Here is an 18448-nt window from a genome sequence, read left to right as displayed (position 1 = left end):
CAGGGAAAGGTAATTCTAAAACAAAACCAAGCCTCCACCTTGAGAGAGAAAATAGGCACACATATAAAAATCTGTCAGTGAACCACAGTTAGATTTCATTACAATCTGCCCTGTTCCTGAATCTAAGACATAGCTGTATGTCTCTCCCAGCCAAGACAATCAATATGATGAAACTTTTCCACCCTACTGCCTTCCATTTCCTACAAAAGTTGCCAAATGGCAGGGAAATTTTCCAAACTATAATTTCCTCTGCAGGGAAGTCTTATGATAGGCTTCCAAAATACCGTAAATCAGTGCAAACCAACTGCATGTCCTCAGCCCCGAAGGACTAAAAAGGAAAGTCACTCAATAGATCTCACACACCAAAGTTCTAAACCTGAGCTGTCACCAGGTTTCCCAAATCACACGAAGTAGCTCATCGGAAGATAGCTTTTTAAAAAATGAAACAGAAAAGGGAATACATGGCATTTCATAAGAGCAACCACTGATTTGTAAAATATTTGTTAGAGGTAAGCACACACACATAAATATTTTTCTGTTTGTGGGTCATGTTCAAAAAACGGTGGAAAGCCACCACATTACAGACATACAAGTGGTGAGAAACACAAAGAAAAAATAAGAACATGAGAACGTGTCACCCATTGAAGGGGTGGAATGATTAAAAAGGCTACAAATTAACAGCATGGCAATATTCTCACTGTTTCTGCTGTGGGCCTTCCCAAACCAGGACAGAGGACAGCTACAGTTATGGACTGAAGTGTGTCCCCCCAACAAATGCATCTGCTGAAGCTCTAAGCCCCAATATGACCATATTTGGAGACAGGGCCCTGAAGGAATAATTTAGGTTAAATGCAGTCAAAAGGTGGTGCCCAGATCCGAGAGGGCTAGTGCCCTTTTAAGAAGAGGAACAGGGGCGCCTGGATGGCGCAGTTGGTTAAGCATCTGACTCTTGGTTTCCTTAGTTTCGGCTCAGTTCATGGTCTCTGGGTGGTGAGATCGAGTCCGAAGTTGGGGTCCATGCTTAGCATGGAGTCAGAGTTTCTTTCTCCTTCTCCCTCTTCCCCTACCCCCAACATGCTTGCACACGTATTTTCTCTTTTGCGAGTGCTCTCTAAAAAATAAATAAATCTGGAGGGGGAGGAGCAGGAGAGAAAGAGACACCAGGAATACTCCATGTGAGGACACAGAGAGAAGACGGCCATCTGCAAGACAAGGAGAGGGGCTTCCGGAGCAACCAACCATGCCAGCACCTGGATCGTGCTCTTCCAGCATCCAGAACTCTGAGCACATAAATGTTGGTTTAAACCACACAGTCTGTGGTATTTTGTTATGGCAGCCCTAGAAGGTCAATAGAGCTGTTTAAAACCAAAATGTATAGGAACACTATGGATTTTAACAGAAATCCAATTGGCAAAATTATACCTTGTTTTATTAAGGCAAAATAAGATTTCTACTGCTGCAGAATAAGACTTCTATTTCCTAAGAAAATCAAGTTCAGAGGATCTTAAACATCACCCACACCAGAAGTCAAATCAGATTTATAAATACCTATGTAAAACCAAAATACAATACTAGAAACCCCAATTAACACAGAACAACCAACAGTGATGACTTCTAAATTACCAACTCTAAGGCAGAACAGCCAGAGGTGGTAGACACAGGCCGTTTTCTGAATTCTTAGTACGTTCCCAGGCATTTTGTTAGATATGTCATACACTTGATATTGTTTATCTTAATAAAAATAGCACAAAGTAGGTGGTATTATTTTCTGGGTAAGAAAACTCAGGGCAGAGAAGAGCCAAGCTCAAGGCTGGTTCTCCTGGCTACTAAGGCCTCGCTCTATCCTCACACACAGTGGAGATGGGAGCCTGGGGAGCTGGCCAGGCAGCTCCCCAGAGCTGAGTCACTGTCAAGCTCACACACAGTATTTATTCGTCAAAGTTTCCCCCAGAGGTATTTTCAGGAAATAAAACAAGCATCTCATTGTCTATACCTACAGCTTCTGCACGAACACAGCCATAAATAACTTCATCCAAGCTTCAGTTTTCAAAAGCAACTGTTTCTCTCTGCTTAGTAACTATCCAACCGAATTAAGGGCCTTCCCCAGCTACCTAAATCCTAATTTACAATGAATGGACATTCCACATGTGTAGTTTGGATCTGTTTCTTTCAAATAGTACATTTCTCTTCCAACCAAACACTCAATGTCTACCACCGAATGCCTGGACTGAAAAAGCCATACAGACCACAAAGGGGCTAATTAAAAGCAACACTGCCAAGGCAGCATCATTTTTAAATTTCACACCACACTCATCCTAGACAGAGTAACTCAGAAGCAAAGAATTTGAGGTAAGAATCACAGATGAGCAGAGAAGAGGGTTGAACCAAAGCCCTTCCCTCTCAGAAACCACACTCTCTTCACGTGGATACTCTCACATCTGATCCGTGCCTGAGGCAGTATCTTCACAGGAACCTGTGAAAGCTCAGTATCAATACCACGTCATCATGTCCTTGACCTCTTCTGCCTTCAAATTAAAATACTGAGTCCCTCGGGGCGCCTGGGTGGCACAGCGGTTAAGCCTCTGCCTTCGGCTCAGGGCATGATCCCGGCATTATGGGATCGAGCCCCACATCAGGCTCCTCCTCTAGGAGCCTGCTCCTTCCTCTCCCACTCCCCCTGCTGTGTTCCCTCTCTCGCTGGCTGTCTCTATCTCTGTCAAATAAATAAATAAAATCTTTAAAAAAAAAAAATACTGAGTCCCTAAAAGTATTTGCAGTAAGTGGAAAAACTCAACCTTCCTGACACCGAAAGTAAAATAGATTTTCAATTTATAATTAAAATAATTAAAATGCCCTTGTATTAGTGCCATTAGAAACACTGCTCATAATTAGAAACAAAGGTGTAGGAAAATCTGACCATTAACCAAAAGGAAAAACAAAAAATCAATAGAAACAGAACCAGAAAGGACAGAGATAAAATAATCAGCAGACAAGGACAGAAAACAGCTATTACAAATATACTCCAAGAGTTCAAAAAGTAGAGGAGAGCACGAGAATGGTAAGACACAAATTAAAGATAAAGAAAAAGATCCAAACCAAACTTTTAAGGATGGAGAAATAGTGTCTGAATTCAGAAATATACTGGATGGGGTTAAAAGTAACTTACACACTGCAGGAAAAAAAAAAAAGTAGGGAACTTGGACAGAGTGATTAAGAACTAAAATGAAAAGCAGAAAAAAAAGGATTAACAACAAGGGAAATTACAGAGCATCAGTGAGCTGCGGTAAAGCAGCAAGCAGCCTACTAATTGGAGTCCCCAGGGGGGAAGGGGACGGGTGGGGCAAGAAACAGAGAACAGAAAAAATATGTACATATTTGAAGAAATTGCTAAGTTTTTTTTCAAGTTTGATGAACACTATAAACACACAGATCCAAGAATCTCAACAAACTCCAAGCAGAAAAAGCATCAAGAGAAATCACATAAATGCACATCTAATCAAACTGCTGAAAGCCAGTGATGAAGAAAAAAGACAATAATTATAGAGCAACAAAGAATGATAGATTTGTCAGAAACAATGCAAGCCAGAAGACAAAGGAGAACAGCTTTAAAAGTATTACTAGAAAAAAGCTAATTTACAGGTACTTGAAGAAAAGGAGTGAATTCCCATATAACTTGGGAATAATAAAACCTTTCTAAGCATGTCTCAAAATCATAAAGTATATAAGAATGGCATTCTAAATCGCACTACATTAAAAAGCCTTTGCAAGGTAAAACACACCAAAAGTAAAGGCTTTAAAGGCCATGGCAAACTGGAAAAAGATTTAATTTCATTGCTCAAAGGACTAATATTCCTAATATTTAGACAGTGTCTAAAAATTGAAGGGACGAAAAGAATCACCCAATAAAAAACGAAGCAAAGGCTAAGAACAAGGAGTTTCTGAAAATAGCCCTTAAACATAAAAGACACTCGACTTCCTCACAATACAAGGATGGCAAACAAGAACCATTGCAGAAACACCTACGAGGTTGGCAGAAATCCACAAGTTTGACAACAGATACAATGACGAATCTGGGAAAACAGGTACTTTCATCCATTGCTGATGGCAATTTTTTCCAGTGTTACAAACCTGATGGAGGAAGGGACATTTAGTGATATCTAACAAAGCTTTACATTCATTTACTAGAGTTGGGATTGCAGGATTGAAAGGGTAATCTATCCCAATGATTCAGCAGTCTAGGCACAAAATTATTTATTTACCAGGCTATTCACTGAGGCATGGCCAGGGATGAAAACACCACAAATGTCCATCAGTAGGGGCACCTGGGTGGCTCAGTCGGTTAAGGGTCTGCCTTTGGCTCAGGTCTTGATCCTAGGGTCCTGGGATCGAGCCCCACATTGGGCTCTCTGCTTGGTGGGGAGCCTGCTTCTCCCTTTCCCTGCCACTCTGCCTACTCGTGCTCTCTCTATATATATGTCAAATAAATAAAGTCTTTAAAAAACAAAACAAAAAAACAAATGTCCATCAGGAGAGAACAGGCTGAAAAAACTGCGGTACTTCTACATAATGAAAGACAAAACAAAACAAAGGAGAAGATAACCTCAACTCTCTGATATGGAATGATTTCCAGGATATGTCCCTAACTGAACAAAGGCAAGGCACAGAACAGAATAAATGTGACCTTTGTAAAAGGAGGGTGTGAGAATGTAGAGTAGATTTGTAAAACAAAACAGTAGGAAGCTAAGCTAGAAAAAGAGGTTTCCCTATGGCAGAGGGAAGGAGGCAAGGGGGGATAGCAATGAAAGGTTTCTCTACACAGACCTTGTTTATAGATTTTATAGGTTTGATTAAGGAACTATAAAAGAGTTTTCTTTTTTTTTTTTTAAAGTTAAATCAATAAGGGGGAAAAAGCAATACTTAATTTAAATAAGTGGACAGACTTATCAGGTTATTAAAATGATTACACAGAGAAAATAGCAGTTTTAAACAATGTCAACTATACATCCATAGTTAAATATATCCTAAGGCCAAACAGAGTTGCCAAAAGTTAAATTTCATTCAGTACTCTTATTGTTAATATTGATATTATTTAGGGATAATATGTATGTGGATGTGAGACAGTCAGATGATAATTATGTGAATACTGTTAGAAACCAAGATTTTCAGTGTATAAGAGAAAAACATAAAATCAAAGCTAAGTTATAATAATGTAATTTTACAGTTTAATTAGAAAGTTAATGTGAATCACTAAACTCTACTCCCGCAACTAACATTACACTATATTATAGTTAGCTAGCTAGAATTTACATAAAAACTTGAAACACAACAAAAAAGTTAATATGAACTCATGGTTTACTTTTCCTTCTCGTAACACACACTTCTTAGCTCATACTTACTGAAAAGCCTTAGAGGCGGTGACAACCCAGCAACAATGAGCAACTCTACACCCCAGATTATGGCCCCTACACACCATTCTCCAGTAAAAGGAACCAGGGCTACTGGAGACATGGAGGATCCAGACAGGAGGCAGAAAATGCACAAGGTGAACGTTCCACATCTCACTGGCCAGAGAGCAGGGAAGCACTCAGAGGTGACTGGGTGCCAAAAGTGCCAAAAGCCACAGAAAGTGCTCTGAGGGGCAGATGACGGCACAATCCGAGTATCACAAAGGACCACAATTAACGGACACACACTGGATGTATAAAAACTGGCTTTTAGGGTTCACTGTATGATTCTTTCAACTTCCTGTACTTTGAAAAATTTCATGATAAAATATTGGGAGAAGCACTTTAAACTTTAAGACTATGCTAAAAAGGGAAAGGGAGGGAAGAAGGAAAAAAAAAACCCACCTAAAACAATTCACTTGTCACCACTGCAAATCACCAGGACACCAACTCCTCACGCTAACAAGAGGCAATTAAAGGGCCCACGTCAGCACTCCCCTCCTCCCTTTTCTGAACGTACCACGTCTCAGGGTGACCAAGTAGCCCCAGTTAAGTTCAAGTTCTCCTATACAGTCAAGCCCAGGCTGACACCCATAAAAGAACACATCAAATGGTGGGGGAGGAATCACCACTTTGTGGTATATAGACGGAAAAGTTAATAGGGCAGAGTTTCTAATGGGCCAAACCATAGATGAAAGGCTGATGGGGAAGAAGGCAATTAAAAGCGGCCACCTGAACTCATTAACTAGTTTAAGCATCACTAAGACTAAGACACCCAGGGGAACCCTGCCTGCTGAGAGGATGCTGTATTAAAGATGTGTAACCACCTATCAAGTTTACAAAAAAAAAAAAAAGTTAAACCTGAATTTGACCACTTCTAAGTGACTTCCAGTTTGGGGGGGGAGGGGGGATTCAAAGGACTAAGAAAGGAGTTGAGCCATACCTTGAGGAAAGAAACAGAAATATAATCCGCAGGTCATTCTATGTAAAAACTGGCCGAATTTCTTCACCAAGTCAATGACTTGGGGGGAGAAAAAGCAGGATGGGGGAGGAAGAATGGAGGATTTCCTGACTAAAGGAGACAAAAGAGACACAACCACCAAATGAGGTGTGTGGCCCTTGTTGAATGTGGATTAGAACCACCCAGATAGGGGCGCCTGGGTGGCACAGTGGTTGGGCGTCTGCCTTCGGCTCAGGGCGTGATCCCGGCGTTATGGGATCGGGCCCCACATCAGGCTCCTCTGCTGTGAGCCTGCTTCTTCCTCTCCCACTCCCCCTGCTTGTGTTCCCTCTCTCGCTGGCTGTCTCTATCTCTGTCAAATAAATAAAAAATAAAATAAAATCTTTAAAAAAAAAAAAAAAGAACCACTCAGATAAGGTCCCTGGATGGCTCAGTCAGTTAAGTGTCTGCCTTCGGCTCAGGTCATGATCTCAGGGTCCTGGGATCAAATCCCACATCGGGTTCCTTGCTCAGTGGGGAGCCTTCTTCTCCCTCTCCCTCTGCCTGCCACTCCCGTTGCTTCTTTTCTCTGTCTCTGACAAATAAATATATAAAATCTTTAAAAAATAATAATAAATCAGTGGGTGAGGAGATGGCACAGAGAATAAGAGATAAAGCAAAGTAGGCAAAACCATGATCCCAAGGCATTTTCTTCCGGATCCCAATGTATGAGCCTGGAAGATGCAATTACACTGTCCTCACTACTTTGGGGTAGGTCTGAAAATCTTCATAATGAAAAACACTTTAAAAGCCCTTTTTAATAAAAAAAAAAAAGTAAAAAATTTTTTAAAAATCATCAACTTGGATAAACGGACCTCCACACCTAGGAGGAATACTTTGTAAAAATCTCTGAGAGCAGAGCAAGAAACAAGGGTGAAGGATTTTACACTCCCCACATTTCCTTATTATTTCTTCAGTCAGGATCACTCCCAGCCCCAGGCAACTCAGATACGCCAGGTTTCAGTGGACATTCAAGAAGACAGGGCAGCAGCAAGCAAGCCCTCTGGGCCACAGACAGCTTCAGGGGCATGAAAGCAGGTGAAGGGAGTAGGACACACCCAGGCCGGCAAGGCCTGCAGGAGAAGGAGCGCTCCGGCCGCAAGAGCGAGTCCGGAGCCTTCCGCTCTCACACTCTGCCTTCAGTTTTGATCATTAAGGAACCATCTACCAAGAAGTCATTCGTCAAAGTCATCTTAGTTTGCAATCCATATGCTTCAGTCAGTCTCCCCGCATCTACTAAAACAGACGGATGAAACCAGATGTCTGCAAAGATCCCCTCCAGATGGTTTCTTCTTTCCAACAGGTCATGCTCTGCACAGATGTTAGGCAACACGGAAGAAGCCAGAGAAATGTCGGATTCCCAGCTTCACGCCTTTAGATTTTATACGGGTCATATTTATTCCAAAGTATGTCAAATAACAAATCAGGATTTATGTAAGGAGACATCTCAGGCGGAAGAATTGTCTCAAGAGGGAGAAACGGGGCCTGTTGCAACAGAGGGAGGGGGCTGTGGCTACTGGAGGAACACAGACCATGGGGCCTGCCAGTACCTACCCAGGTTAAAAAGCGTTTTTTAAATAGCACTTTTGACCTTCAAATTTACTACGTCTAAAAGTTACACTCAGAAGTTGCCTGCTTTTTAAAATAATTATAAGCAACATCCCTAATAGACAAACATCTTCAGGGAGTTTAATTACTCTGGCATAAGCAAAACTGTTTAAAACAGTAGGAGCCTGGTGACAGAAACTCCCCGACTGAAAAGAAGCATTAGCCATTTCCAAGTGTAAATCCCACATGGAAAATGCCAGCGAGTGTTATTCAAGGAAATCCCAAGCAACTAAGGCAAATGTGCCAACTCACATTGAGTGGCCTCCGAGTGTGCACCCAGAAACAAGTTTTAACTTTTCTCCTGCAGGGCTGCCTCCCAGGTTTTCCTTGAAGTGCACAGTGAGTTCTGTTCTGGAAAAAAGATCTGGCTGGCACTTCCTCTGTGGCCCTGGCACAAAGTTCACCAAGACACTAATCTGATCCACCCTGGAACATTTCCTCCCATAATAAAATTCTCTCTCCAAAGACAAAGCAAACTGTGGTGCAGAATACGAGAAAGTAAAATGCCAGCCGTGGTCAAGGACAGAGATAAGAAAGAAATAAGAACATTCTGAGAGAACGTTCTAGAAGGACCTGTGCCTGAGCCACCAGTGAGGCACTCCTGACGCAAGATGTGGCCCTGGCAAGTTACAAAGCAACTTACGCCTTGCTTCCTTCCTCTCCAAAGTCGGTAATTATGCCAACCTATATATTGTTGAAGGGAACAAACGAGGAAAATTTGTGCAAAAGGAAGTATTTTTTTTAAAGATTTTATTTATTTATTCGACAGAGATAGAGACAGCCAGCGAGAGAGGGAACACAAGCAGGGGGAGTGGGAGAGGAAGAAGCAGGCTCACAGCGGAGGAGCCTGATGTGGGGCTCGATCCCGTAACGCCGGGATCACGCCCTGAGCCGAAGGCAGACGCTTAACCGCTGTGCCACCCAGGCGCCCCAAAAGGAAGTATTTTTTAAGCTGGAAAGCCTAACTCTGTGATTCTCAATTTTTAAAAAACAAACGCCACATGTTTTCGTTAGCGGAACTACTACAGCTCCCTTTAATGACCTTGGAAATTTCAAAGCCATGTATTTTTTTTTCATTTTCCAAATAGAAAATATTAACTAAGGTTTCTTTTTTTTTTTTTTTTCAATCTATACTTTTACTCCCTCCCAAGACACAGGTATGCCTCTGCCCACCCAGGTAGGTACCTCCCTCAGATCTGCTTGAAATTCTCTGCACTCTACCGGTGGACGGTGGTATCATGGCATCGTCATGCTCACCTACTTGCTTTCTCCCGGGTTTTCCTGCTCTCCCTTGTTTCACTCAAAACCATGGGACAAGACCTTGCAGAGAAGGTGAAAACTTTGCACTTATATTGTCACAGTCACAAAAGTACTTGGGCACTTGAGTCCAAATTCAGATCTATGAAGACATGAGCATTATTAAAAGATGGTTTGTACGAAGGTTTGACGAGTTCCTCAGAAAGTTCCTACTATCTTGGCCATGTTCCACCCCGGCTGTCTATAAGCAAAGCAATCACGTCCTCTTTCAGTAACCAAAAAAGACAATCCACCCCACAGCTCAATTAATCAATGTTAAAAAGAGTCCAATTCTTACAGAAGCAGTTTAACTCCTGGAATGACTGATGCGGACAATCCAGAGTCTCAACTGAGTTTCTTCTATTTCCCAAAAACAAGGCAAAGACAGTAACAAACTCAATGTGCAGGGCCACGGTAAAGAATAACGTACGTGTCAATAACACAGCAATAGCACAGAGTCACCTACCAACAGGAACACGAAATGACAGATCTGTAACTTACAGCCTCAGCTTCTCACCTGTGCAACAAAGCACAGGCTGAGACATCAGGAGAGAAACCCCAACAAAGTCTCCTTGCTCCTCCAGGGCCCCCAAGAGCCCTTGTTAGGTGTCAATGCAGCCAGAAGCCACCCCACCCCAGGCTGGTGCCCACGACCGCTCATCTCCTCCCTCTGCTCTTCCCTCCTCTCCCGACCTGACCAGGAACTGGCTCCTGGGATGTGACTCTTCTGGTTCCACACACGACGTCCTTGGTTTCTCCTTATGTGCTGATCATTATATCCGATCTCAAAGGGAGTGTAGATGTGCAATAGATTACTCAGCGTTAAAAAGAACAAATTCTGACACCTGCTACAACACGGACGAACCCTGAAGACACGACGCCGGCCACAAAAGGACAAATACTGTACAATTCCACTTCAATGACAATCCTAAAGAAGTCAAATCCATAGAGACAGGGAGCAGAATGGTGGCTACCAGGGGCCGGGAAGGAAGGAACGGGGACTTGGTGTGTAGTGGACACAGAATTTCAGTTTGCACAAGTGAAAAACTCTCTGGAGGTGGACGTGGTGATGGTTGTACAGTGTGAATGTACTTAATGCCACTGAACTACACACTTAAAAATGGTAAAGATGGTGAATTGTACGTTATATGTATTTCACCGCAACAAAAATGGCTTTTTTTGGGCTGCTTTTTTGTCTGTTTGTTTTCTGTTTTCTTAAACAAAGCAAGATCCCTGTTTTGCAAGATTTTCTCCTGCTTAATGGTCCCGGTTGCTCGTTACAGAGCTCCTGACCCAGGGCCTTGGCCAGCCATGGAATATCCCTGCCCTGGCATCTCAGAAAGGGCCAAGAGGTCTTATTTATGATTGCATGCCCCACCTCCCACTCCTCAAGGAGAGAAGACTGAGTACTGAGACATCACCTTCTTTAACAGACTACTTACTCATACCTGAGCAGGAGTCCACACTTGACTGCTCTGGCTTAGTGGCACACCTACTATTGGCTGAACACCATGCTCTATCCTGGACACTGGAAGGGTAGCAGTGAGCAGGACCCTGAGAAAACTTTTATCTTCATTAGAGGACAAAAAAAAAAAAAAAATGTTTAGTGACAGCAGTGGTAAGTGCTGGAGGGGGCTGTACCAGCAGAGTGGGGGAAGCAGCTGGAGGGGGTGTGGGCAGGGGTGGGGTCTCTGGAAGGGGGCATCTGAGCGCCAACCTGAAAGACTGGGCACAGTCCTCCATACCCCTCTCCTACACAAGTCCTCACCACTCTCTCACCATGCGTGTTTTATCCACTGACGCCAGTGAGGTTTATAAAGCTTTGAGATTCCTTGCTCCATGTAAGTCCATGTAAGTCAAAAAATAGCAACTTATCCTTATCCCCTTCTAACCACAATCGTCCACAGATCTGCCGCCAAATAATATTGTTCACCCAGGGGATTATCTACCTAGCTCTTCCAGCTCTGCTTAAAAACAAACAGGAAAAAAAAAAAAGAAGAAGGAAAAGAAAATTCTTCTCAAAAGCTCTCCTATAGTTTCCCCGCACTGCTGTGCAAACAGCCAAAATCAAATGAAGATATAAATCGTTCTTGCAGGCCACTCTTCCTGTTCCTGCCCATGTCCTGGTGCCGCCCAGGCCCTTCCTACAGTTCTTGTTTGTGCTTTATCTGAGACTTAAAACCCTGGGCAGGGATCCTTTCTCAATGCTCAAGACACAATAAAATATTAAATATGGTGAGTCAATATCACAGTGCAGGATGCCTAAGTAACTCCCAGGAGAGGCCTAAGTGTCTCAATCAATACCACAGGCCCAAGACACAAATACCCTCCCCGTTCCCTCTTCCCTAACATAAGAAAAGCACCGCTGCAAAGAACCATCACTTACACAGGGGACCTTCCATGGGCAACACAGCAGAAGAACGTGAAGCATCTGTGCACCTGCCATGGGTCAGGTCCAAGGCAAATACTCAGCCAAGGGGAAACTATAGGAAGCAGATCCTGCCACAAGAGAAGGAGTATTCTAGGAATTCAACCTGCTCAGGACTACACTGCCGGGGTGTGGCAGGGTGGGGGCAGCAAGTGTAAGCTGCTGCAACCTTTATGGCATGCAGTTTGGCAATCCACATACAAGATAGCCTTAGAAAGTACATCCCCCTGCTGCAGAACTTCCTTACTATGTGCTGGCCAAGGGTCTTGCCGCCTTTTACTTTCCTAATCCTCATTCCAGCTCTACCTGCCACTTCCAGGGTTGTTCTCTGGATTCCCCAAGGCCCTGTGAAACCGGCAGAGGGAGAATTCCCTCACACTCTCACCCAGGGACCCCCAACACCAAGCACATGTCTGGTGCATGGCAGGCACCCAACATTTCACATAAATGGACTTTGGGGATCGAGAAGTATCTTGAAATATTTAAGTGTATGGATGTTCATTTAGGTTTTAAAAATCAGAACCAGGGGCGCCTGGGTGGCACAGTGGTTAACCGCCTGCCTTCGGCTCAGGGCATGATCCCGGCGTTATGGGATCGAGCCCCACGTCAGGCTCTTCAGCTATGAGCCTGCTTCTTCCTCTCCCACTCCCCCTGCTTGTGTTCCCTCTCTCTCTGGCTGTCTCTGTCTCTGTCGAATAAATAAATAAAATCTTAAAAAAAATAAAAAGAAAAATCAGAACCAATTAAGTATCTAATAAAGGACTGGATGAGTAAATTAGGCTACGGCCATAAGGTTGAGTGCTGTGCAGCCATAAAGTCGCTGTGGTCTGAGAGTGCTCCAGGAGCCCCGAATGGCTACTGGAGACCTCTCCGGCCACACAGACTCAGGAACTGAGCAGGGTCCCCGCTCTGCAGAATCCCCAGAAACCAATCTAGTCAGGAGACAAACTCCAGATGTTCCCATCAAAAGCCCCAAACCCAGAGCAAGACCGGCTGTTTGGCCTGGGGCAAGGTGATAGGAGAGAAACTGGAGAGAAACTGGAAAAAGGAACAGGGTCTTGCTGCCTCACACCCTACATCCAGCCCAACAGCACACCTGTCCTCTCCACTCTGTCCCCAAAATACTAGTCCGAAAGTCCTCCTACACTGGAGCAAATGCCACAGGGTTGGTCTTAGAGGACCGCGTCCAAGCATGAGTGGGTTGCAGAGGAACAGCATAGCAACCAAGCCATCGCCTGGCAACAAAAGAGGATAAACAGAAGAGCACAAGGTGTTCAAAAGACAGGGACTGTGTCCTAGAAGAAAAATGGAAGCCTCAAGGAGGAAAGGAAATTCTCACAAATGCTTCATGCTCCAAGACAGCAAGAACATGAACTCAGGAAAACAAAAGTACAAAGATGAGAAGATGAAACAACAGAGGAAAGGGAGAGGAGACACTAAAGAAAATGATCAAAACACAGCCAAATGAGGGGAGTCTGAGTGGCTCAGTCAGCTGAGCCTCCGACTCTTGATTTTGGCTCAGGTCATGATCTCAGAGCTGTGGGATCAAGCCCCACATTGGGCTCCATGCTCAGCATGAAGTCTGCTTGAGATTTTCTCTCTCCTTCTGCCCCCACCCCTGTTCATGCGTTCTCTCCCTCCCTAAAAAATAAGATACAAATATAGCCAAATGAGTAAGTTAAAGCAGCAAAGTGTAGGATACAAGGCTGGAAACAGAATTATTAACTTAGAGGAAAGGACTATGAACAGCACAGAAGATGCTAGTTGAAGAGACAGATAAAAACAAGAATGAAGGGGTGCCTGGCTGGCTCAGTCATTAAGCGTCTGCCTTCGGCTCAGGGCGTGATCCTAGAGTCCTGGGACCGAGCCCCACATCAGGCTCCTCCGCTGGGAGCCTGCTTCTTCCTCTCCCACTCCCCCTGCTTGTGTTCCCTCTCTCGCTGGCTGTCTCTCTCTGTCAAATAAATAAACAAACAAAACAAAACAAAACAAAAAAAACAAGAATGAAAAGCAGACAACAGTTATCCAACAGAAAGGGTCTCTGAGAGGGGATTCTGATAAATGCATCTTTAAGAATACACAGAACAAGGAAATTTCCTGAAGTGATTAATCAATCAGATACTGAAAGAGCACACTGAATTCCAGAAAAATTTAACAGTGTGCTCAAAGCAGTAGCAGACTGCAACCAAGTTACAAAACTACATAACCTCAAAGATACAGAGAGATATAGGCACAAAGAACACATCACCCACAAGGGAGTAAAAAGGCGGGGGGGGGGGGGGGGGGAGGGCCAGCCTGAGATTTCTCCCGTTGCCTCGTTAAATACAGGAAGACCCTAGAGCAATGGCCGCTATGCTCTGGATGTAGCCAGAGACTAACATACCTAGCTAAGGTGTCATTCAAGTCCAAAAGCAAGGGACAGACACTTGTAAATACGAGACATTACTGGGAGAAGAAAACAGTAATCTAGGCAATCAAGAGAGGAGCCAACATTTGGGGGCAGGGGTGGTTCAGTTGGTTGGGTGTCCAACTCTTAAAATCAGCTCAGGTCTTGTGCTCAGGGTTCTGAGTTCAAGCTCCACATTGGGCTCCACACTGGGCATGGAGCCTACTTAAAAAAAAAAAGAAGAAGAAGAAGAAGAAAGAGAATTAGAGACGAGACAAAAGTAAAGATTTTTTTTTTAATTTTATTTATTTATTTGAGAGAGAGAGAGAGAGCGCGCGCATGAGCAGGGCGAAGGGCAGAGGGAGAAGCAGGCTCTCTGCTGAGCAGGGAACCCGACGTGGGACTCCATCCCGGCACCCTGGGATCATGACCTGAGCCGAAGGCAGACGCTTGACTGAGCCACCCAGGTGCCCCAAAAATAAAGATTCTATATTAGGAAAGCCATACTTGAGTAAAAGCCATTAGATCAATTTAAATAGAGGACAGAGCCAAAGAATGATGGACAGCACGGTGATGGACAGAATGAAAAGTACGTGAAGTTAATGGTAACAGGATTTTAAATGAGAAATTGGAGAGGGAGGGGGAAGAATAAGAATGCCGACATGCTCGTCCTCTAGGCTAGGGAGTGAACACACATGGTCAGAATTGCAACACTGCTTTAAAAAGCTGCAATCCTAACCCTGTGATGCTTTCACAAATCTCTTCCCTTAACCTTTGATGAACCTTTTAGAAAATAAACTCGTGTTAAGGAAACATTTATTTTTGAACTTTAACATTTCTCTGGTTTTACTTCAGCTTCTCGTTTACTAAGATCAAGTAAAAATGTAATATTTTTGTTATAAAATAGCACTGTCAATTATTAGCATTGTAATTATTTTATTACAAAATAGCAGGTTGCATTTTCACAAAGTCACTTGTGTCTTCAAAATCATTGTTGTCCCTGCCCTAAATGTAGTATAAAGTGGCCTCAATGAGGTGAATGCAGGGTGACCAGAGGTTCCTTTGGGTGGCCAGGATGTGGAGTGAGAGACATTTTCTTCTTTGTACTTGTCAAGTGTTGATAGATTATACTGAATGTGCGTCATTTTTATGATTTTATACAAATACAGAAGGATTCATCTTAACTAGAACACAACACAACAGACTGGGGGAAAAAAGCATACCAAGAAGTTAGCAGTGCTTAAAATTGGATGGTGGATATGGTAAAAATTTTCTTCTCTGTACTTTTCTATACTTTTCCAGGAAAAAAAAAAAAACCCCAGTGTTATTAAAGAATGTGCAGTGATGTTGGAAATTCATGGCAGCTAGTAAAGTGTTAAGAGAAAAAACAAAACCGGAAGCCTCTACGTGTATTGGCACATGTACACATAAGAGAGATCAGTACTGAAAAGGGGTATGGAAGACTTCCTTGTCCTTCTCTCTTACCAACTTAATTTCTGGAAGGTGAACATTTATGACTTGTGTAGTTAAAAGACATACCTTGCTTTTGTTTTTGAATACAAGGGGCTTTTCGGAGGTAATGATTCCCAGGCCCAGAGATTCTGTCATGGGAGGTAGAGCATTAGTGTAGGAGGACTGAAACCCCAGATGAAGAGGATGAAGGGATTTCAGAATTCCCGTGGGGTGCAGTAGTCCGGTGATGCAGAAATGTGGAACTAGGGGGTGAAGGCTGCCCTGAGTCAGAGACAGCCCTCAGACGCTTCCCCTGTACCATTCCCATAGCTGCACACACCCAGGAAGACGTTTGTTAGGTCAGAAACAAAATTAAGGAGAAAAGGGCTCCATTCATATGAGATAGAGCACCTTGGAATAACACACCACGCGAAAGTCTGGCATGCCCAAGCCAAGGTGCCCAAGCTTGTACTCTTTATGTGCTTTTGATGGATGAAAAAAAAAAAAAGAAGAAAAAAAAAAACAGCTCATAAAAGCCGATGAGTTTCTAAAAGGAGTTACCTTCAAGCTTCACCAACATGCAGATACTCAGCATGCTTAGACCTTAAGGTTTGGAATATTCCAACCAGAACAGAACTCACCCGTGGCTATGGCCCAGTAAACGTCTGATCCACTCAGTAACTCACCACATGCTATGGGAGAATAAACCTGGGACCCAGGCACTTGGAGCAGAATTCGAAATGGAGCGACCCGTGCATTGGAATCCAGCACTGCATCCAGAGCACCTACCAGGCGACCTTCAAAAGAAAAAAGAAAGTGCACCTCTGAGCATGGGGACTGACCAGCTGCCTGCTCCTGCACACAGTTCAGTTGGTGTCTAAACTCAACACCAGAAGGCAGCAGGCTTGGGTCCGGTTTTTCAACTCACCGCTCAAGAGCCCAAGCTCCATGAGGCCCAGGGCTCTGGCTGCCTAGTACCAGTCACCCAACATCTGGAACAGGGCCTGACATGAACAGGCACTCAGTTTAGATTTGCAGAATCCAATGACCAAGTGAACAAGGGGCCCTGAACACGTCATCTAACTAACCTGTTTGCTTTCCTCGTCATCTCCATTACAGAGGTAACATGACTGTACATAAGAGCTGGAGATCTATAGTCAGAATGCTTGACTCCAGACCCCAGTTTTCAAGCTGTATGACCTTGGGCAAGTTCCTTAACCTCTCCATGCCTTGGTCTCACTCGTGAAAGGGAATAATCACAGTATACCTACCTCATAGGGTAATTATGAGAATTACCGTATGCAACATTCAAAAGGTCTTAGACTATTTATTGCCTGAGTGTAAGAAGTATCATTATTATTATATCATCATCTCAAAGGTAGATGAATAATCCCTGCCTACTCCAGAAGGGGACTGTGAGAAGCAAATAATAAACTGAAGTCCTTCACAGACCATAAAGCATACAAAGTAAAGGTTTATCCTTCTGTTGTAATGAATATCATCAGGAATCCACAGCAAACACAGAAACACATACCCCCACACACCAGGTGGCAGACGATTTCATATTGTCCCATTACTCGTAAGAATGTTTGCCAAGCTTCTGCACTGTAAAGTTACTCTTTTTTTCCCTTTGTAATTAACAAGCATTCTGAGAAGTACTTTGAAACTAAGTTCCTCATTAAATTTTCAAACTCATTTATTTCTATCAGTATGGTTTCGTGTTTTCCTACTTTATCCAATCTAGCATTACGATTATTTTGATGTTCACATTGTCTCTAACTTGGCCAGTGGGAGCCCTTCAAGGTGGCTTCTGTGTCCTCTGGACATGTCCCCATTACTCCTTCTACTTTCTGGAATGATCAAATGAACCCAGTTCATCCTGAATTTTTTCTGCTCTAGCCCTGGCATCAGCCATTTCTCTAAGAAGCCCTGGTTCATTTAGTGAAGAGTGGTATTTAAAAGCCAAGATCTGGGGCGCTTGGGTGGCGCAGTCGTTAAGCGTCTGCCTTTGGCTCAGGGCGTGATCCCAACGTTCCGGGATCAAGCCCCGCATCGGGCTCCTCCACTGGGAGCCTGCTTCTTCCTCTCCCACTCCCCCTGCTTGTGTTCTCTCTTGCTGGCTGGCTGTCTGTCTCTGTCAAATAAATAAATAAAATCTTTTAAAAAATCTTTAAAAAATAAATAAATAAATAAAAGCCAAGAACTGGGAGCCAGGTACACTTACTGCTATGGGGGTGCTTGTTCCCAGAAGCTTTCAGTGGACGGAGCTTGAGACTATACATATATGTACATATATGCATATATGTATGGGTATATATGTGTTTACATATGTATATACAAGTACACATTAACATTTTATACCAATTTTATACATTGTTTTTATATCCATTTTATACATAAAAACAGTTCATACCAGTATCCCCAATGGCGATCACATATCACAACGTTCATTCCAGTTTCTTTCCACATTTGCAACTCTCTTCTCCAATACCGAGGAACCTGGCTTCCATTATTCTTAATGTATTTTACTTATCTGATCAATCCGCCTGTGGCTACCAACGTCCCCTTTCTGACAGATGCCCTCTTCACCCTAGTCAGGCTCCAACTGCCCATCCACCCCACCCGTACAATCACCTTGATTTGTCCCAGTTAATGGCTTGAGGGGAAGAAGGAAGGGTACATAAGTTTTTATAGTGATTATTCCTTAGGCGGCTCAGAATTTTTGCCCCCTTACTGGTTTGCTCTCAACTTGCAGATAATTGAGTGGGGCTGAAAGCTGTCAGGTGGATTAAGGGGCTGCTGCTTTAACACAGAACTGGCACAATTGCTTAGGG

The 18448-nt window shown here is 43.5% G+C and overlaps 1 protein-coding gene across 1 annotated transcript in view; it reads right to left on the bottom strand.

Moving 5' to 3' along the window:
• The window catches only part of TBC1D8 (TBC1 domain family member 8), a 64698-nt gene extending 47510 nt beyond the window's left edge, over positions 1–17188 (bottom strand). The window contains exons 1-2 of the mRNA XM_034657266.1: positions 17149–17188; positions 16256–16537 (exon numbers count right to left, since the gene is read on the bottom strand). Coding sequence (XP_034513157.1) covers positions 16256–16537; positions 17149–17188 — 322 coding nt within the window. The remainder of the gene's footprint in view (positions 1–16255; positions 16538–17148) is intronic.
• Positions 17189–18448: the final 1260 nt, after the last annotated feature.

The sequence above is a fragment of the Ailuropoda melanoleuca genome, chromosome 4 (assembly GCF_002007445.2).
Source record: "Ailuropoda melanoleuca isolate Jingjing chromosome 4, ASM200744v2, whole genome shotgun sequence".
Classification (NCBI taxonomy): Eukaryota; Metazoa; Chordata; class Mammalia; order Carnivora; family Ursidae; genus Ailuropoda; species Ailuropoda melanoleuca.
The sequence above is the reverse complement of the archived record's forward strand: the minus strand, read 5'-3'. Positions and strand labels throughout refer to the sequence as shown.